At 35.3% G+C, this 22,949-nt stretch overlaps 1 protein-coding gene across 2 annotated transcripts; it reads left to right on the forward strand.

Moving 5' to 3' along the window:
* Positions 1 to 824: 824 nt before the first annotated feature.
* Positions 825 to 22,887, forward strand: LOC6650632 (solute carrier family 22 member 4). 2 transcript variants are annotated; one of them, XM_023180048.2, is made up of 5 exons: positions 825 to 993; positions 19,687 to 20,624; positions 20,687 to 20,841; positions 20,908 to 21,076; positions 21,144 to 22,887. In XM_023180048.2, exons 1-5 carry the CDS (start codon positions 835 to 837, stop codon positions 22,144 to 22,146), a joined length of 2,424 nt encoding a protein of 807 aa, XP_023035816.1. In that variant the 5' UTR covers positions 825 to 834; the 3' UTR covers positions 22,147 to 22,887. The 2 variants fall into 2 exon arrangements, with proteins under 2 accessions (XP_023035816.1, XP_002074041.3); XM_002074005.4 differs by lacking the exon at positions 825 to 993 and adding an exon at positions 3,414 to 4,078.
* The last annotated feature ends 62 nt before the right edge of the window (positions 22,888 to 22,949 follow it).

Here is a 22,949-nt window from a genome sequence, read left to right on the forward strand (position 1 = left end):
TGTTGGCTGACAGGGCGTGTGAGTGTTTTTTTTTTATTCTTTCCCCTAGTTCTCTCTCTTTCTTGCCTATTTGCTGGCAGTGAAACATATGTATTTAGTTAAGTACATAGATTTAGTTGGGATAAACGTAGAGGAGGAAACGGAATAGGGAAGGGGAACTGGTGAATAATACATACATATACCTATGTAACATAGCATAATGAACTCTTTCACTCAACGACACTAATTAAACTTGAACTTGACTTTGCTCAATGGCAATGAGGGAAGTGCATTTCCCCATTGAGTTGAATTTTTCGAAAAAAAATTCTTTTGAATGTTTCGACAAATGAGTCTAAGCTATTAATAGAAGATCATCATCAAGGCATTTCGCACCGATCTTCGGGCTCTTCCTTTTGGGTGCCAAACAAAACGGAAATTGGATGGTACATCGTACCCAGCAACACCCCCACAACCCCCCAACCACCAACCCGAAATCCCATACCGTAACCCGTCACTTGCTCATTGATCAGGCAACAAATTGTTGAACAGATTTTTGTAGTACGACCACGGCCCTTGCCACGACAACTTTGACGGGAAACACACACACAACAAAGAAAAAAAAAGAAAAGAAAACGAAAGAGGGAAAATATTTTAAAAATCATATTTAACAACCAAATTAATTACCAAGTTAACAAAACAGAAATGTACCAATAAAAGCCAAAAATTAGAAATTGAAAACTATCCAAGTTCATGTTCTCTTTTGAGGCAATGTGATTATATAAGTAAAAAGTGCATTACACAACCGCAAAATGAGAAAAAAGTATATTAGTTTGATTTGTTTGTAATACTTGTAAAATGAGTTTCATACATCCCGATGTAAATTTAATGGCCACAGATAAGCAGCAGCTAATCGAAATGGAAGAGCAGGGGCAATTTGAACACTTGCCACTGGAAGAGCAGCCCATACAGAAGGCCAAAAAAGTGGAGATTAAAATTGTGATGGTGAAAGTTCAGGTGAAGAAATAAACAAAGCACACAATTGATGAACCATAGTCTTAGGTCTAAGCCACTTAGGAAATGTGATAGGATTGGCTCTTATACAATAGGAACTTCCTAAAGAGTCATGCATGTGAGGTGTCATATTCCCTTTGTTTCTCTTAACTCCAAGCATTGTTTGAAAGTTTATTGAATCACTATTAAATTTATAATTGCCTTTATTAAACATTTACATGAAAAGTGTATTGTTTAAAGTCTAAGGATGCTGATACGATAAATTCAATCAAGTGCAATTTGAATTCCTAATTGACTGTGACAGCAAACAATTAGGGCAATGAATATTGTAACTCATACGCCGCATATGACGATGTAAAGAAAATTGGATTTTGTTCACACACACACAAACACAAACGCACACACACACACACAATTTGAAACTCATTAAATTTGGTTATAAAATGTTTACATTTGTTTTCGAAACAACATGAAGAAAATAAAAGTAAACTTTTTTTGCTCATTGTTCTTGCACTGCCGTAACATGCGGCGTATGCGTAATCAACAACAGTAACAGTAACAACAACAACAATAACAAATTTCTGTCTAATTTGTTTGCAGCGAGTGCCAAGCAGCAACTTTTGCCCGGGTACACGTTTGAAAGGCACTCTGCCCTCCCACCCTCCCTTCCATTTCTCCCTCCTCCCCCAAAGCACATACAAAAAGTTGTTGATGTACAATTTATTAGCGCCCTTATTCGAGCATTGACAGGGCGGCAACTGTCAAATTTGATTTGTAAATAAACAAATTAACAGTCTGAGCCAACATTTACAACGGTACATTTCTTTTTTATTATTATTTGACCTGCACGATAGATTTCAACTGCTAAATAATATTCAAAGGGCGGCAAAGGAAGCACCCGAAAGGGTTGATGTGATTTCTATCTATTCTGATTGTGATGCAACTAATTGAGTTAGATTTATATTTGTAAAAATTATCGTTATTATTTGAGCTTTATTGTCATCCAAATCGTCCAATTTTCCATTTTATACGTTTTTATTCCCTTCCAAAAAGATCGGGTGACTATATCATGTAGCTCCCATAGAAACGATCGGTGGAAAACAGTGACTTTGATGAATATATTCGTTGCTTTCTATGCCATGATGGAAGTCCATTCTTTCGCAAACATTTGGGATTTTTTAGCCAAAATGTTTTTCCACTTTGATGGCTATAGGTATGGAATGAGTTACCAAAAAGTTGGAAGAGTATATAAACTTTGACGCGGTCAGAGTTAGCCCCGGCCCTCTGATTCTATAATTTTTTATGGGTTATTATCTTTTAGAAAATAAGCGAAAACTATTCAAATTTAAATTAAACTTTAGACTGCTTAACAACTTAATGAGTCAACTTTATTAGGTCAATAAACAATAAATTAATGTTTGGTTATTAGCTTTGATGGGCAATCAATTAATAATACTGATTATAAAGTCATCTCCCATAATTGCACATTTTATGATTTCAGTGCTTGTCTTTATTTTCCAGCAAAGTCCTTCAAAGTCTTTTACAACTCAAACTTAATTTTTTTGTCTTAAACTATATTTAAGTTAGTTTCTTTTTGTTACCACAATTTTTATGACCTGATGAGTCTTTTCTTTTGTTTTATTTATTTTTTGTTTTCTGAGTAGACAAATGCTTGACACGCAGTGGCACGTGCGTCAGTGGCTTTCATTGTTGTTTATTAGGACTATTATTATTATTTTTTGGTTATTCTTATTGTTTGGCTAATTCATAAATGATTAAGCTTTTGTTTATGCCATGACATAAGACCAATTTGATTTTGATCAATTAATTGGCATGGTTAATTTGTCAACAATTAATTCTCGGCAAAAACAATCAAAGGACGAAAGGAAGTTGACTCCAGCTGATGGCCTAAACATTAACCTTCAAGAAAAGAGAACAAAAAAACATCAGGGACAGAATCAACGTATCATCAGAGTTCAGCAACAGCTGCTTCTGTTGCCTCTGTGTGTGTGTGTGTGTGTGTTGGGCAAAAAAAGCTTTAAAGTTCAGCTTCAGTATTAGCCCGGATATAGTTACGGATTGGCTTTCCGGGGCGAAAGGGAGAATGTGCGTGGGGCACGTGACCAGAACAAATTCCGTGAATGAACTCCACATGCCGCATGCCATTAGAGGAAAGCTTTCGCTTTTGTTTGGCTTTTTCAGTTTCGGTTTCAGTTTCGTTTTCAGTGTCGTTCTAGCCAGAACTTCGTGAAAAACTGCAAGGAAAATCCGAAGTGTCTGGCTTGGAAAAGCTCTCTGTGTTTTGTGTTAAGTTAGCTGTTGGCTTTCACTTTTTTTTCTGTTTTCTGCTTTTTTTTTTGTTGTTTAGTCATGACTTTTTTCTTTATTTCTTTGGTTGCGGCAAATCAGTTGCGCGTTGGGCAGACGCCAGCACAAGACGGAATACATTGGCTAGAGCGGAAAAGTTATTCGTCCTTATTTTGAGTTCATTTTGATTTTCGAAACTAATTTTTTTCGTAATCCAACTAAATGGAGAATTTTAAGAAGCGTCGACGTATATTTTTTATATTTCGAGAAACATTTTCTCTATTTTGAAGCGATCATAATTAATCTAAACTTTACTTAAAACGCGCCGAATTGACAAGTATTCAGTGTCAGTGTCAGTGTGTGTGTGCGTGAGTGAGTGTTTGTGTGAGGAAACGAAAAGCAAATGAATTTAGTGAAAAACATTTATTAAAGCATTCACCAGGCACAATTTTCTATAAGCCATTCTTTCTTACGCATTATGCTCACGGATAGCGGCAACAGCATCGACGGCAATAATAGCAATAATGTTGGCAATGGTCATGGACTAGGCCACAATCAGAACCAGAATTCAAGTGGCATTGCTCCTATTGGTTGCGGTGGTGGTTCTGGTGGAAGTGGTAATGCCATTGGTGGTATTAGTGGCGTTATATCCGCTAACGAAAACTCGGCAACGTGCAATGATGATACGCGAGTTGATAATGGAAATGCGAATAAAGATGATGACGACGGAGACGACGACGATGAAGACGAAGATGATGACGATGATGATGATGAAACTACGGTATATATTGTATAAATTAGTGGCAGCACATGCATGCGTAATTTTATGTTTTTAGATAATTAGAAACTTTGCTGACTGAAAGCGAAAGTAAATTGTGCGTGCCAACAGATAACATTGAAATTGTCCTTTGTGGGTGGGGCTGCCGAGGAGCGAAAATATGTCTATGTGGGCACAGCTTCTAATATGGTTTTCCTGGTCCTTGAACTCTTCTTAGAAGGTTTAACTTGAATAATGAAGCTTCATTTGAATCACTGTCAAAGGACACTTCTAAGAAAGGTCTTATTGTTTCCTTTCGTATGAAAATATTTAACATATTGCGTTCAGTTGAAAATTTTTATATTTTGAGTTACATTTTAACCTACACAAATAATACATTAAATGAAGCCAAATATTTGAAAATCTCTATTTGCTTTGTATAACCGAAATTAATTAACAATTAATTGGCTATTAATTGGCATTAAGTCAACTAACTAAAAGTTAATTATGTGAAATTGGATATCTGTTATGAGAATCAAATAATAGGGAAAGGGAAAAACTAGTATATGGTTTCCTGGTGTGAGAAGTTTTTAGCTAATAGGCCAAAAAAAAGATAGAAAGGGTTGCCCTTTGAATGAATTTGTCATTTTAAGACAATTTTTACCACAGTAATGATATTTAGAAACAATAAAAATTCTCAAGTCCTTCCGAAGTTTTAGCAAAATTAAAAATACTTTTCGTTTGATACGAAATGGCAAGGTTATTCTCTTATCGATGTAAACAGCTTTATAATATGATATATGAAAGAAGATACTTTCCTTTCTTACAAGAAAAGTAATTTAAATTGGCCCACTTCACATGTTTTTTTGTATGAATACCCTCATCTTTCTTTAATTGTAGATCTACAATCAATATATGTAAATGTAACCACTAGATACATTTATCTGGCTGAATAATTTCGCAAAAAGGATAAATCATTAGTAATTGCAGACTCTTATATTGCCAATTGTGGTTTCGTTTTCAGCTAATTTGAATAAGTTATGCACTAATTCCATTTTCCACTCAATTGTGCGAAATCTGCTATGCGTAAACAAACCTTTGGTAGACCAAAAGGTCTACAAAATAATTCATCAAAATCTATTCAATTATGTAGTCAATCATTCAACAAGGAGTCAAAGCGTATATCAATTCCTTTTACCCGAATTTGGGGTAACTTTCATGAGAGCTTTGGAACTTTGGTGCTGCTGGCGTGCTAAATGAGTCAAATGGCCGTTTAGTTTTTTCCCAGCACAAACATCTAAGCGTCGAGAGAAAGGTAAGAGTCCTTTCTTGGCGTTCTGTCCTTCTGTTTATTGTGTTGTTTACTTTGACTTTGGCAGCGCGTTTCTTGAACTCACCGACAAAGGGTCAACATTAAATATCTGTTGGCTGACATCTAAGGATATATATTTTCCATTTGCCATTCACAATTCGCCATTTTTGCTTACGTTTCTCTTTTGTCAGTTGAATTTTGTTTTGTTTAGCTGGTTCCCCTTTTTTTTTGTTGTGTTTTTTTGTTTTTGCGCAAATTTTTTTAATTAAAATTAGCCACAGATGACATCATGCAAGAGCAAGTCAAGATTTGACTTAATAATTAACACGGGTAACTAACTAAACACGTGCTGTTTAGTTAATTAAGCAAATTGCCAAGTGTTACAGATTCCGGTAACCATAAGGGATAACTCCATGTGCACACGTGTTCAATTTGAGCAGAGCGTATTGACTTGAAAAAAAAAAGCAAAAATTAAAAATAAATGAACATCAAGTAAAAAAGGTGACAGAATTCTTTTTAACATGCGCATGCGATAAATGCGAATATTTTCACACACACCACACACTCCCAAGATTATGCAAATTTTTCTCGCTTTTCTCCTCTTTTTTTTTTAAGTAGGTCGCATTCAGAACAGAGTCCTATGCAAATTAGTAAATACAAAACACGCGCCTTGCTTGGGAATACTAAAAAAAAGGATACCTACATATATCTCTATCTACATATACATACATATATATTAATGTTGTATATATATATTTATTATAGCAATCTGAGGGTAAAATTGATAAATTTGTCACTCCAAAGGGATAGGCTCGATGCAAAAGCAAGTAACTTATAAATCAAAAGTGACAGTTCAAATAGTTTTAGTCCATTTAGTTCGCAAAAATGACTTTTGACTGGCACGAATTGATAATATTCTGACAATCGATTGTAAATTATATGTATAAATTAAACAATATAGAATTCCTAGCCTAGTGGATCAGCAGCAACCCCAAATTAGGTGTTGGGATTAAAAGGGTTAAAACGGTGGCATAGGAAAATAAAAGTCAAACTTGATTAAATGTTTTATTTTGACATCAAAAATGTCAAGTCTTTTAATAGTAAAATATTTAAAACTGTTCTAAAATATGATACAGGATAACCAAATCACACTTTTTCGTTGTTGTATGGAGTTTTTCTACTGTTGATTAATAATTTGAGTGTGATGATTTTGAATCTACACTTAGTTTTTTCACATCAGCTCTAGTTCTTGAGATACAATAACGATCTTGAGTTTTGATGTAGCTCTCAGTAAAAAAGATGAAAGCCTTTGAGTCCCATTTCATAATATTTTTGAGTTCAATACAGGAAAGATAGTCCCCTCTTACAGACAAGATTCCTCTTAAACCAAAACAACCGAAACGACAGCTAAAACAACTTGAAATTTCATTAATTGTTTAAAATTATTCGACTTTGAAGTCATTTTAAACTCTAATTTATTTTGACGATTTAATTTATTGTCACTGCACTATACATAAATGTATAAATAATTCTCTGTCAATTGCGACATTTTGAGTAAATATAATAATGATTAAAAACTTTGAATACAAATGAATTAAAAACATGAAAAACATGAAACTTAAGACTAGCTTAGATTACTCTTGTCAAAAAATTATTATCACTAGAATTACTTTTCTTAGACATTTAAAGACTTCTTTCTGTATGTATTAAATTTACTTCTAGTTCGCTTAGTCTGCTCTCTGTATTTGAGTTTACCATTAGCAACTAATTTAATCAGATTTTTCTCTTCGATTTCATACCCACCTATGACTTTTCAATTTAAAGTGCAAACTTTGCTTTTTTAACCTTTGAACTTGGATCTCAACAATATGCAAATAACAAAAATCGCATCTTCAACCACTACAACAAATTGCTCCCCCGCAAACGGCACGCAAAGCAGTCTCGAATGGTAATCAAGCTGATTTCCAAACCAATTTACTTAACCGAAACCAGAGAGAATCGCGTGTTCTCCCTTGGCATTTTTCCTTTCCCCCTTTATCGCCCACACAAATAAGTGTACAGACTGTTTGGCAACAACTCTTCTTGGCCATAACAAATATAACTTGATGTCTGGACATCAGCTGATAAATGATAATGAACTTCGCTTAGAACAACCGGAATAATACGGAGTAGGAAGGAAAGAAAGAAATATAACCACACAGATGTGCAATTGACAAAGGAAATTGTCATTTATTAGGCCAAAAGACCAGAAAGTTTTCGTTTCTGACAGATTTATATATGAATTATACCCAAAAGTAAAGTATGTTGTAAAAGACAATAAGGGACTTGGGCACATGGGTTAGAGAGGCCCATAAAGTTACGGCTCACAAATTACAAACGGTTAACAAAGGAGGACACACAGTGGTCAAGAAGTGAAGAGAAGTTCCCCAGCTTATTTATTTATCCACCTTTTAACTTTGTAAAGTATAGACAATTGATTTTACTCCTCCACAAAAATTAAAAAAGGCAATTTTTTGAACAAAAAATATCCAAAAAATTCCTCATATAATCCTCTCTTTGATAGGCCCACTGTGGTAGTTTCATTGCCCTTCCGCCTCACCGATTTCACGCACACACAAATGAGACCTTTGAGTTCCATGCCAGGGCCCAGGAATTTGCCACTTTAAAGGGAAACGAAATAAACTGAAAAAGAACAGAAAAAATGGCTAGCCAGCAAAAGTTTTTTCTGCTTAGCCCAGGTCAAAGTTCGTAGATGGGCAAAAGTTGAGCTTCAACTTTTGTTGATGATGAAAAAGGTTTTTGGCCCCTCTTTTAATTCCAGCAAAGGCAAACAAAAAATCATTTCACTTTTATTATTTATTAAAAAGCGATAAGGAGCAGGCAGCTTTTAATTGGTTTTCATTCTGTCGCAGACCTTTTGCGATTTTTGTTGGCCAAAAATTTGCATTTCTAGAGTGCGACAAAAGTATATTGAACCTAGGCCAAGGCTACTTACATTAGGTTAGGCCACTCTAATGGAACGGCATACAATTGGTTCCATCCTCTTGAAGGATACTCAACTAATTTTATGGCAAACGTAGTTGGAAAATTTTCATAGCCATCAAGGACTTGGCAATTTAAAGCTCCATAGTTAAAATCAAATGAAGGCAAATCAAGCCATAAAACACACACGCGCTCTCTTTATGAAAATTATATAGTAAATTGTAACCGTTCTTCATTTTCCGTGGCATTTCATTTCCGTATTCACCCTCTGCTCATCTTCCTCCCTCTTATGCTCTAATCAGATGGCTTATGTTGGTTATTTGAAACTTTAATCACTGTGCAAGTTGAGGACCCAAATGGGTAAAAATGGCTATAGGATTATCTTCGTTTCCTTTCCCAAGGAAAGACTTTACAAAAGAGAAAACATAAATTATGTATTGATTACAAGGACTCAAGGAGAAAAAAAAACAAGCGAATGAAAATTCAAGGGCATAAAAAAGACAAAAATTTAAAAACAAATCTCTGGCAATGCCTTATGGGCAGCTTTCCCTTTTTATTTAGTCAAGGAAAGTAGCTCATGATGAAGACAAATTTTTCTTTTTACCGACCTTTCTGTTATTCTTTTTCTCGAGCACAAAGAAATGCCTTTTAAATACCAGTAAATCCTTTGGAAACCAAAAGAAAGCATAAAAGCAACAAACACAAAATGGAAAGAGCAACAACAAAAGCCTCTTGAGTACCTCTATTAATGTGCAATTAAAGCAAAGCATCCCAAAAAACGACAATATAAATGAAAATACAAATAAACAAAGGGCAAGACAATTGTTTAAATAATGCCCAGGCAATTAAACTATGTCAGAAGCTTTTGAAGCGTAAGTGACAATGCAATTGTTGCTTCAAGAGAGCAAGCATTACATTTCAATGGAGATAACGACTATTATATTTTTGTATTCGAATTAAAGTATATACTATAAGTAAGTATAATATGCATTGCAAGCAATTATCTAATCTGTCCTAGTCTTGTCTCGTCTCGTCTGGTCTGATGGCTTCCATGTTGTCGCTGTCGTCGGCTAATTGAAATTATGTGTCATAAAAATTTTTATAGCATACATTTCAGCTGCGCTTGGCAATTTCTTTTTTTCGTGACAATAACAAAAGAGAAAGAGAGAGAGAGAGAGTGAGGGAGAGAGAAAAAATATGTTTGCTTTTGACCAGATAAGCAAAGATGCTAAGATGATGGATAAACAGGGATTATGATAAATACACACAATTTATTTCAACATAATTTTCATTGGATTTTGAGAAAGCCTCTGATATGAATGGACTGAAGTGAGCTATTTTGTAACTGTTTTTATTTGTTTTGTTTGTCCTCTTCCCATGAAGTCGCTAAAAAATGAAGACCCCAAAAGTCTAATTAAATATGCATAGTTCATGTGATGTCTAACTATGTGTTATTTGTTATCTACTAACTTGAATAAGACAGAAGTAGATTATTTTTTGTGTAGAATCTCAGCTCATATAAAAGAATATTATGTTAGATAATGGTTAAAATTGATTTCACATAGCTTACCTTTATCTATTAACTTATAGGTTGATAGATCATATTTGTTTGCATTATTGGTGACGGAACTACCTTTCAGTATTGCTTCATGTCAGGGGAAAAGCCAACTTTGTCGGGCAGAGATCTCATAGAGAACAAATCCTTTCGTTGGTTACCTATTGTTTTCCAATTGATGTAGGTTTTTGAATTGAATCCTTCTTAAGTTCTAAATTAATGTATTTTTCTGCTATCAAAAAGATTTTAACGATTTCATGGTCAGCCAATTCCTATGCGATGTTTTGTGTCGGGAAATGAATTGTACTTTCTCTTTTAACACATTTAAAAAATGTCGCCATTGCGGTTTAGTGACGAAAAATGGTACCAAAAACAAGAAAGTTGAACAACAAATGAAAAAGTCCGTCTCCAGTTCTTTTGGCTATAGTTTTGTCAGTTTTTGGTATGGAAAATAGAGATACATTGTTCAATAGTTTCTCGTTATTTTCCCCAAATTTTGTATATTTTGTCTATTTAATCAATAATGAAGACTGGATTGACAATTTTCTAATTTAAATCTTAACATTAAACTTTTGGGAATGGATTTTTGCCTCTAGAAGTATATCAAGTGGTGATACGACAATTCCGACTATACTTATTTTCATTACGCCTTCATAATATTCGAGAACCGAATTGAAACCATTTCGTCACACTGTGTAATTCTTTATCTGCCTATTTTAGACCTATTCTATTCTATTCTATCTCAAGGAGAGACAATTTTGGTCTCTTATATGCGACTATTTAAAAATATATGCAGTAAATTATCCTAGAATGTATGGCATTACTTATTCATAACGTTTAAATTTCAACAAAATATTCACAAAATCTTTTTCTAACAAAGAAAATCTTTTTCTTTTTCAATTACATTAAGGCATCAAATTGTTATACAAATTCAAAATAAATCCAATTTTTGCCTATTTACATGCGCAACATAAAATAACAAGAAAATTTATTATGTAACAGCAGCAGCTACATCAATAACTAAATTGAAGCCATCAAGTGAATTTTGTTTTTCCTTCTTTTATTTTTTTAGCAACGCGAGGAGAATCCTTATGATTTTATATAGAGCAAAATTGCTTGACACTTGAGCTAGATAATTCAGTTTTCGGGGTCCACTTATTGATTATGTTTCAGTATAATTAAATTTCGATACTCTTGTGTGTGTGAACAATTATGCTGTCCATGGGACTAAATATGTTTTATGATGCGGCGAACGGACCATCAATGACCACCGCATGCGATTAAATGATTGCGGCAGCTTCTGGCATAGCCTACATATATACCGAATCATATTAGAACCAAGGTCAACTATGTATAGTAAATTTTGTGGCATTTATGTTTATTGGCATTCCCCTTCTACAAATGCTTCCTAGAATTGTGTGTGTCTGAGTGTGTGAGAATGTGTATGTCTGAGTGTGTGTTTCTGTTTGTTTGTTTCATAAGCCGCTTAGACACAGTCCTGAAATGAAACCCATGAGAGGCACTGCCATTTATTTGGCTTGTTATTGGTAAAATGACTTACTAAAACTTCAGCCGATGCGCTACAGTGGTTATACTGTCATTCAAGATATATACTTTATATATATATATACATATGTCTATGTTATGACTTTAGTATTTTAGCTGCATCTATTGCCAATTATTTGCAGATAAACACAACTTAATCTGGTTAAACTTTCAATATATTGATGGAAACCAAGTTCATCTCTATTTTCTTATACTTTATTTGCCTCTACTTTGTAGAAGCTTCAAACCACTGTACTCATATTTATTGGATAAGGTCGGGCAATGGGTAAATTTTATGCGTTTTGCTCGTGACCAAAGCAGATTTTTGCAATCGTCTGACATTTCCAAATGTCTGACAAACATATAAGCAAAATGTATATATTTATCTACATATGTGAGGGAAAATTGCAAGCACCGAATAAAGGAATTTTCTGAAGAAATTTAAGGCGGCTTTTATTTGAGTGAAATTTGTTTAGCTTCTGTCTTTTCATTCTAATTGAATATGCAAATATCAATGCCGCGAGTGTTTTGTTCGTTTTGCTAGAAATGATTTATTTGGCGGCTTAAATAAAGAAATCACACGCACACACAGACAGGATACAACCCCTCACATGTGTGTGTGTGTGTGTGTGTGTCTAAGCAATTGAAATGTTTTTTTGAAGAAACAGGATGAATATGAGAAGGAAAAGGAAGAGATTGAGTTCTGGATGGCAGATGGTGATATATGTATGTAGAATGTGTAAATCATTTGATGAATGTAAAAACCTTTCAGAATTTTAAGCCTCTTATGTTACATGGTTTTTGCTGGTTTTCTTCGCTTTTTATAGGCTTTCCATACTTTTTATTTTGTTTGCTTTGATTGCCTTGACAAAAATTGCAAAATGTCAGCATCAATTGTAGGCAAAAAGATAAGCTCTTCCTGACTAACCGTAGGGCAAAAGGGATAACAACTCTTGACAGACGCGATTTAAAGTATTTTTCTAACCTTTTTTCATTTTGTTATCCCGACGCACAAACAAATATTGATTGGCATTGAGTGAGAGAGAGAGAAGGAGAGACAAAGTGAGTGAGAAAAAGACGCAGCTGGTAGAAAAGTGTTTCTAAATTAAATTTTATATCTCTGACAGTATATGCATATTAAATGTTGATTCAATAACCATTAAGGCATATCATATATAAGAATCAAGTTACTTTAAGTCCTTCATTCATAGTTATTATTGACGCCCACACACACACGCATACACACACACACAAAATACATCAGTTGCAAACGGGCGACATATATTAAGTATACGCCATGCTGTGCCAAATTGTTTAGACACTTCAGACGCATGTTTATGACTTCGACATTGGTATATCGAGTACACATATGTAGATATATATATATTTACTGTCATATCATTGCATAACACGTGCCATATTCTTTGTGTCTGAGTTTCAGAGAGTAACCAAAACAGCCATCAATCTTTTCTCTCACACATATATATTTCCCCCTTTTCTATTGCACAGGTTTTCAACACAAAAACAAAAGCTTAAGTATTTTTGGTTGGTTGATTTTTGGGGGTCAAACTTTTTTTGACAAAACTAATCAAATATTTATGCTCTACATTATTTTGTGTCTGGCTCAATGTCTAGTCACGATAGCTTGTTAGGCCATTTAACTGATAAACACTTGGGGGCAACAGTTGGAGAGTGTGACCGACTTGAGGACAAGACAAAAATATTACTTCTATACTTAATAAATGACAAGCAATATATTTTATTATGTGATTATTAGAAATCGAATCAAGTTTAAAGGGCAATAGCTTTATTTTTACACATTTTAAGAATTATGAGTGGCTAATAGTTGCTTCTTGAAATCTTTCTGATGACTAAGTCTGTGTGCTTAATCTTTCAAGGTTATCCTTTTAACTCTTTTGCTGTTTTAACATTCAAAATGATTGAATAATGAGTTTCTTCAAGCATTAATTCACCTGGTAATAAATCAAATGATACTAAAACCATTTTTACGTGCAGCTTCCTAAACGATGATTGTACTTTTCTCCGAGTAAACAACAGCAACAACAACATGAACACTTCACTTAGAGATGAGCTAAAACAATAAACACAATAAGAGTAGCAACAAGGGAAATGCTTGTGGCAGAGAGGGGGGTGTTAAGGGTTTAAGACTCTGACATTCATCTAGCTACATCTTGTAACATTTTAGCTGACATAAAACTGAAATCCAAACAACAACACTTTCTTGGCTCCATTGTTCCAATTAACTTGTTGTTGTTGTTGTTGCTCTTGTCAACGCTTCATATTTGATGGGGGCACAACACAAAAGAAAAAGAAACACACACACACACAGACATTGAGGCCAGGTGAAAGTTTGCCTAGTTTCTCATTGTTGTTACCTTGGAGAACAGAGCTCAAATCTTACATATTGCTATTGTTGTTTCATGAAGATTGTTAGGACACAATAATTAATTAATTCACTGCTAAAAAGAATAACAATGACAAAAGAAAAGAAAAAAGAAGCAGAATCAAAATTTGCTTATTCAAGTGAAAAGTTTTCATTTGGAATTGATTTTTTCAATAAAGTTCAAACTCTTGGCATCCAGCAGGAACAAATCTTTTCATAAATAAGAAGAACTGCGTCTTACCCAGCCGAGTTTTTAATAACGCGTAAAGCCCAAAAATCCAGCCATAAATTATTCATAAGCCTGACTGCCAAACAGGCAGCCAACCAACCTTTCGCATGACTGAGGCCCCAATGTCAATGGCTTCTTCTTCTCCCTTTTCGGTCGATGACTGATTGGTAGCTGCGATGTGAGGACAGAGTCATCTTAAAGTCTCTGGCCATTGTTATAATTAAAGTAGATAATCAGCAAAATTTCCTAGCCTTGATTGCGGTTTTTGCTATTTCCTTTAATAATCAGGAAATTATATTCATTTCCGTTATCTTCCCTTCGCCCCTTAAGAGAATTGGAAAATTCTATCTATAGACTTTGATAGAGTCCTACCCCTCCTCCCCAGCCGCCTGATTCCTTTGTTCCCTGGGGAAATTGAGAAGCCTCTTAATATTTATTTATTGCTTGGCCATAATTCAATTCAAAACAAATTATTATTGTTTCTCAGGAAAGAAACACTTAGTCACACATGTCAATGTCAATGGCAAGCAAGTCCATTGTGCTGCAGTATAAACAGAATATGTAAACAATACCCAAAAGAAAAAGGACAATGGAAACAGCAAAAATGAAATGGAGTTGGACAGGGAATACTCTTATGCATCACTCAGTCGAAACTAACCAAAAAGATGAAAAACAAACAAGGACTTAAAGACAAGTCGCAATTCATATTCCCCTCAGAATTCTAGCACTTTAACAGATCGAGCAAAGTGTTAACTACGTAAACTGATTATATAATTCTTTCAATTGCGACATTTTTGCATTAGCCCAAATTGTTAAACAAAATATCACACAAATAAATTGTATTCTTGTTAATATTTAAAGTAATTATATTGTACAAACTGTAAAGAAAATCGTTTAAGCCTCGTATATATATACTCCAGCAGTAACTACAAAGCTTAGGAAAAATATTAGCTAATTACCTGTTTCTTTACCTGTTGTTCTCCGACCTTTTCTACTAAAAATGAAGTAAGTAAGTCGTCTCGCCGACTTAGGTATACCATACACCAGTAAAGCAAATATTTCAACTTTGTTAAACAAATGCATTTTCACATGCTTCTTACAAGCATATCTTAGTACTTATCTCGCTCACTCAATCATACGAGCACCCTAGCGCCCCCACCAGCCAACGGCCAACTCCGGCCTTATGGAAAAACGTTTATATGCATAACTCGACTGTTTTTTGTCCGATTTTGATCAAATTTGGTATTTTGCTAGATATTCAAATTATATTTAAGTGTGCCAAATTTGATTGCATAAGGTAAAAAAATATGGGAGATAATCAAGTTTTTCAAATTACGGGGGCGGAAAAGGGCGTGGCAAAATTTTTATATATACAAAATGTGTGCATTTACTAAGCGAATATACATACCAAATATGGTGTCTCTAGCTGGAATAGTTTTTGAGATAAACGCTTTTTTTAAATTGCGGGGGCGGAAAGGGGCGTGGCAAAAATTTGAAATAAACTTGATCACTCTACATACTACACGAGTCTACATACCAAATTTGGTGGCTCTAGCTCTTACAGTCTCCGAGATCTAGGTGTTCATACGGACAGACGGACGGACGGACGGACGGACGGACGGACGGACGGACGGACGGACGGACGGACGGACGGACGGACAGACGGACATGGCTAGATCAACTCGGTTGGTGATCCTGATCAAGAATATATATACTTTGTGGGGTCGGAGATGCTTCCTTCTGCCTGTTACATACATTTTGGCGACTTTAATATACCATTTCACCCTATGGGTGTATGGTATAAAAAAAGCGGCACACAAAGGTAAGCATGTCAGTCATTTAGTCATGTTTGCCGACCTGCTAATGGCATTTGACAAGTTAACCAACGTCTTTGACTTAATCTTAGCTTGTTAAATGAACACACAACGGGGCGTATGAGTAATTCGATATTACACAAAAACCCGAAATTGGAAGTTTAATGAACCATCCAATTGGTCGCGTGACCATAAAATAGGAACTTACATATTATTTATTCGATAAAACAGACAATGGCAAATCAGCATTAACCTTCACCAACAAAGCAACAACAACAACAACAGCAACAAAAACCAAAGAGCAAGAACAACAAAAAAACAGAAATAAGAAAAAATTTATTTACACAAGTGCTGGGGGTATTGTCAACAACATTTAATTGACGCCATAAAAATAGACAGAAACAAAAAAAAAATAAGTAAAACAGACTAAAGAGACGCAAAACCATTCGCTGAGTGAGCAAAACTGAAAGAATTCTAAAATAGTATTGCATACTTGGGGGAGTTTTTGGCTAACTCCTTTAAACTGACAGTGACATGACCTTGAAATTCAAAATTCAAAACATTCTTCAGTTTGGTTTGCATTTCGTTTGCAAATGCAAAAATCGGTTAATGCATTATGCATAAATCCCATTGAGAGTGGAAGGTTACATTTCTTTACATTGTTCCTTTTGACATTTGCCCCAAACCGATTTGTTATAAAAAATTGTGCATAAAAAGCCTCTCTCACACACACAATTACAGCGGTCTGGGATATACATACATATATGTATGGCCACATTAACATGACAACAAAAGGATATTACCTTTGTTGTTTTTTTGTGGCTTACTCAAAACAAGGGAAAACAACGCAAACACACACACAGAGAAAACTTTAATGACAGTTAAACTAAAAAAACAAAACGAACGGAGAACAGCCAAAAAAAAACAACAAAAAAAAAAACAATTGTGAACAATTGTTGCCAGTGTACGTGAAAGGGAGAAAACAAAGACAAAGCGGGGGGTTTGGGGTTGATTCTTGGTGGGGTTGACTTAGTTAGGAGGCCAGAGCCTCTTCTTGTTTCAAGGACGTTTGTCAACCCACAAAAAAAAAAAAAGAAAACAAGAAACAAACATAAAAACAAATTTCCAATAGAAACGCAAAAGAAAAATAAAAAAAAACCAAATGGGATGAGCGGAAAGTAAGCGTGGAAAATGAAAATTTTCAAGTTGAGTTGGCACCCACAAAGGGATTATTTGAATGCTATCTGCCAATATTCAAAACAGATGGCCAACAATTGTTAGTTGCTATTAACTAAGGTTTTTCAATATTTATAAAGAAATACATATATAAATATACATACAAAATATACATACAACTTTGCAGAATATCCAAAAAGTTGCCTATCTTGAAACTTTAAATCTTTTATACCTGTTTAGTTTTGAACCAAGTTAGTAAAAACTGCTCAAAAACATCTCTAAAAAATTTATAAATATAATTTTTATAGCACATTGTTTGGAAATTGGCCAAAAATAAATTGGCCTAAAAAAATTGTACAATTTTTCATAAAATCTTAACATTGCCAGTTTGTGAATTCCATGAATTATGAATTATTTAATTTAAAATGAGAAATATTAATTTGCATTAAGACCTCTTCAATTAATTTTTGGCCAAATTTTCTTTAAAATATTTATGTGGACATTATATAAATCGAGTCGTAAATTATTCTAATAAGCTTTCAATATATCTATGACATTTTTGTATACAAAATAATGATACTAAAATTTTAATAAAAGGCTGTACAAAAATTGCTTAGTAAGAGCTTGACAAAGATCCGATTTTAATAAAAGTTACGCATAATGAAAATCGTAAATGTTACCAAGAAAACATCAACTTTGTGAATATTACAAATTTTTGGCATAATTGTGAATAGGAATACCAGAGAGAAGGAAAATAACACAATCGTTATTCGTTGAATTCAAAATTTGAACTGATTTTATTTACAAAAGTACGGAGTTTATATAGGGAATCTACGCCTCTAGGAGGAAACAATTGTTCTTAGAAGATCTTATTCTTATTCTCAAACCCACATTTTCGGGGGTTGAAAAATGAGTATTATTTTCAACCTGCCGTTGTGATCTTTGGGTTAGTTTAAAATTACATGTGGTTCTTTCACAATGTGTGTGGCTGATTGTAATTCTAGTCATGGGCTAGGTTAGTTGGTCGGGACAAAAGTGCAGTTGTATTATTTATATTTCTTTAACGAATCTGATTTAGTGAATTTGCTTCAAGTGAACTCGTGTTATTGTTAAACAATTAAAAAGACGTGTAATTTTTTTATTACTTGAAATCACTGCTTAATAATTTCCTACGATGATCTATTAAATACAGATCAATATTCGAAATCAAAAGGATATTTATACAAAGGCTCGATGCTGCTCCCTGCTATTTGGCTTTGTAATATTGATTGTAAAGACTTCTTCATTGATAAGGGTTTGCTTTTCTTACAGTTTCTTCTATTTCGCGCTGTTCTGTTAGAGAGTTTGGATCTGGAAATTCTACAGAGCGTTTCTGATTAATGTCTGTGCCCAGGGCCGATTCTTTTAATGCTACTTTTATTGCCTTGTTCCTTATTATTGCTACTTCTTGTCTTGTTTCCTCGTTTCGACATTTCCATAAGTATGGACCCATTTATTTGTCTTACGGTCTGCTCGAATTGTAATCTCTGGGTCTTCTGGTTTTAGGTGCGTCAGATCGAAAGAACCGAAAGGACTTTGCCACACAATTTCTGTCACTCTTTTAAATTATTTCTCTCTGTGTTTCTCTCTTGTGTCTGTTATATATGTACATTTACACCTGTCCGTGTTTGGTGGTTTACCTTTGACTGCATAATTTATTAGAGGTATATTTTTTATTTTTTTGTACCTTATTTTGCTGCCGCATCGGCCAACATAATCTGCGTGCAAAAAGGTAATTAAGTTCTGTCTTTTTTGCGCTTGATTAAACGGTCATCAGGAGAGGCATTAAAAAGAAAAGGAAGATGGAAAAAATTAATGTAAAAACCATTTGTTGTTTTTTGACTAAAGCATTTTGTTAAGTACAACGAGTCGTATGCGTAATATCTGAATTACGCATATTAAGCATATGGCAGGTTATTAAGCAAAAGAGTATTTAATATATAAAGCTGCAAGTGTGATTCAACTGCAACGAGGACATAAATTCAGGGAGCCACTCTTACAAAAGTCATTTGTATATCTTTTTTTAAATGCAAAAGGATATGCAGGATCCAGCCGAGTTGCCATGAAAGTGTAGGTTGCTCAATTACCGTGCTCTCCCTATTATATTGCCCAAGGCATTGGATATAAATAGCAGTTGGTGTAGTCGGGTAATCAATGCAATTTATATCCATGTGCTGCATTCATTCAGCACATATGTGCCAAATCCCATGACGATGATGATGATCATGATGATGATGATGATGATGATGCACTTGGCCCCAACTTGAGTTGGCGCGCACTTCAAGAGCACTTGGGCATAATCAAGAGTCTTGCCTTTGTCTGTGTGTCGAAGTATGCTGAAGGTCTGGCTATTGCCAGGTCAATGGGCTGTCTATTGAGTGTTTGAAATAGAAGCTATTTGATTTGAAGAATCTTTTCAATTTAACTAGACAACAAATATACATAGACCAATATCAACACTTGAACATGAATAAAATAACCAATTAGAGTCTTTGTCCTTAAAAAGTTCAAATTAATGACTTGATTTTAAGAGATTTATATACAATGCATTTAAAATGTCTTTTTTTTATTTACAGGCAGAGTCGCCTTTATTGCCCGTAAAGGAAGACGAACCGAAAAACCACAATTTAAACTCCAATTCACACATATCCGGAGTGAATAGCACCACTGGGCACTATACGCCATTGGCTCCTTCGTCTCTTGCACTCTTGACGCCCACATCCACGCCCAAACGTAGCAACTCCTTGACCAATTGCTTGCCCGTGCATCTATCTCAGCCGGTTCAGCCCACTCTTGATCTACTTAATAATAATCACAATAACAACAACAACAACAACCACCAGCATAAGGGAAATTTTTATACATCATTGGATAGAAATTCGCCAACAACCGATCAAGAAGGCCAAGAGTACAAGTACAAACATTATCCCAACGATACATTCTCAAAACTCGAGGGTCCAGCCCCAAAACCAAATAACAAAATGCAAACCAAAGTCGATGCAGTGGGTCGGATCACTGGCCCATGGGGTAAATGGCAATTGAGAACTGTTCTCTTGATCTTTCTCTGCAAAATACCCTCATCATGGTTCATGGCATGCATCATATTTACGGCACCAGCACCGCGTCATGGTGAATTCTTTTGTAAGCCACCCCAAGCGATGGGAACTCCCAATCAAACGGAATGGATTAAGGTCTCACATCCGCAGAAGGAGGAACGGGAGGATCAGGAATTTAGCATTGATTTCTGTAATATCTACGAGGATGCCCAGGAGCATGCGCATCATTACTACAACTATGAGAACAGCGCCCAGGAACCAAAAGTGTGGGAGAAGCCATTGGCTCGGAATTCCAATGTTATACCCTGCACAGAGTTTCAACACGAAGCCAGCTATCATTCGGTGGTGACACAATACGATTTGGTTTGCTCCCGTGATATTCTCGTATCGGTGACGCAGTTCTTCCATCTGTTTGGTGTCCTCACTGGCGGCATACTGGCCAATCAGCTATTGAAATAGTAAGTCCTTCTTACTTCTTAAAGAAGCCGCAGTATTTAAATTCTTCTGTTTTTGTCTGCAGCTTTAGTCCACGAAATGTTATGCTCTTTGGCATGATCACACAAATCTTTTGTGGCAATTTAACTGGCCATGTGGCATCCTATGAATTGCATGTATTCTTCCGTTGTCTCTCGGCTGTATGCTGTGCCCAGATGTATACCGCTGGTGGAATGATCAGTAAGTTCAAAGAAACAATGTCAATTCAAATTGTAGGGATATTAAAACTGAATTTCCTTTTCGCAGTGGCCGACATAACCGGTGGCAAATATCGCACCTGCGTCTCAACTCTATTCGAGCAGTTCTGGTCGATTGGTGTCATGATGTTGCCGGGCGTTGCAAGTTTCTGGTCCAGTTGGTCACATCTTTATATGGCCATTTCATGGCCCACTGTAATACTTATCTATCTATGGCAGTAAGCATGGAAAATCTGTAATAATTTATTGAAATGTTACTAAAGATGTTTTCGATTTCTTACCTAGATGGATTCCCGACTCACCACGCTGGATGATTGCCCGCGGTCGTGTACAAGAAGCCAAGCAGATTCTATTGCAGTGTGCTGAAATGAATGGGACACGGTATAGCTTGCCACATGACATTGATCAGCAACTGGAGCTTCAAGCTCAGACGGCCATGGATGCACCCCCGCCAAGTGGTTGGTGGTCCATGTGGAAGGGAAAGAAGGCCGTACGTCATATCATTTGTGTTCATTTGGCATGGTCACTATACATTGTGGTCTATTACGGCATGTTGCTGAATATACGCTCCTTTAGTCGCGAGCACTTGTATATCAATACCTTCGTTGCCGGTTTCAGTGAGATGATGGGCACATTTTTCGGTCTATTCCTGATATTGAAGACCACTCGTAAGTGGCTATGGACGGGATTGTTTAATATAATTGCCGGTTGTATAGCCTATTGTGGCTGGTTGGTACCCAAACCCGGTGAAATCCCTATCGATGCTAATGTGGCCCTATTAATGTGCTCTGCAATGGTATCCAAAATGGCCATCTCTACCACTCTCTCCATATTGACAACCTGCACTGTTGAATTGGTTTCCGATGATAAAAAGAAGATCACTTCATTCTCAACAATCTGCTGGGCACGGTTTTGGCTATTGGGTGCACCGTTTATTGGTTCCACAGTGGTTTTTGGTCAATTAATACCACAAACGGCTTTCGCTTCATTGGCCATATGGGGCGGCATTTGCACGGCTCTAATCAGCAGTCCACGCACACATCCCATAACTAAGCCAGTCACCTCCAGCTCACCTGCATCAGGAACCACCAACCAGGGTGCCCAGAATATAGCCTCACAATTTACCATTATCGAGGGGATGGATAACAAAGGTTATGCCCCTAGCACGAATCCAATTATCTCTAGTAATACTATTCGAAAACTGACTACACCACAATCGAATCTACCTCCTCAACTAATGCCCGGCATTTGGACGACCAAAATACACGAGGATGGGCCACCAATGTGATAACATAAAGGACAAATTAAGATCGATCTATATAAAGGATTGAGGTTTGCACATTGGTGGTAGGCCAATCCTTATAACGTGTGCTAACTGCAGTCTACAAATTTGATAATACTTTATACTAAACTAAGCTATTAACTTTTTCAAACAAAAAAAAAACAAAAGGTAACTAAGTAGTTATATCTAAAGTTTCAATTGCTCAAGAAAGTAATGAGAAAATCCAAAATGGAAAATATTGCTATAATGAAAAGGTCAGTCAGCCAATAATCTTAAAGTTTCCTTTAAGCCTACATATATGTATATTCAAATTTAGTTCATAAATGCTCTCGGGGGTAAGGCTTTAAGTAGCACTAGTTGAAAGTTTCAGCGCCGCCATACGATAAATGAATGAGTAGTAGTCTTTTAAGTTAGTCAGTCGTCAAAATTATGGAGCAGATCCAGTATTAGTCACTTAAATAAATACTGATAAGTATGCTTCCTGCTGTTGTTAAACCTTTCAAAGGTCTCCTTTATCCCACGAAAAACCTTATCACTAATTGTTAAATCATCAATCCTTAACTTTTAATCCTAATCCATCCTCTCCCCCACGCTCGAGAAAAGCTGTTCCATAATATAATACTGTGTAGTGATTGTGTTGTAAACACCGGGAGAGAATTACTTGAAAAAGACATCATATATAAGTAGTTACACTTATTCATAATTTTGTGCTATTATTAACAAACCATTTTTGAATTAATTCGTATAAAAATTAAACAATAATTTTTAGATTATACATATATATATATATATATCTATATATTACAATT

Source organism: Drosophila willistoni, chromosome 3R (genome assembly GCF_018902025.1).
Source record: "Drosophila willistoni isolate 14030-0811.24 chromosome 3R, UCI_dwil_1.1, whole genome shotgun sequence".
NCBI lineage: Eukaryota > Metazoa > Arthropoda > Insecta > Diptera > Drosophilidae > Drosophila > Drosophila willistoni.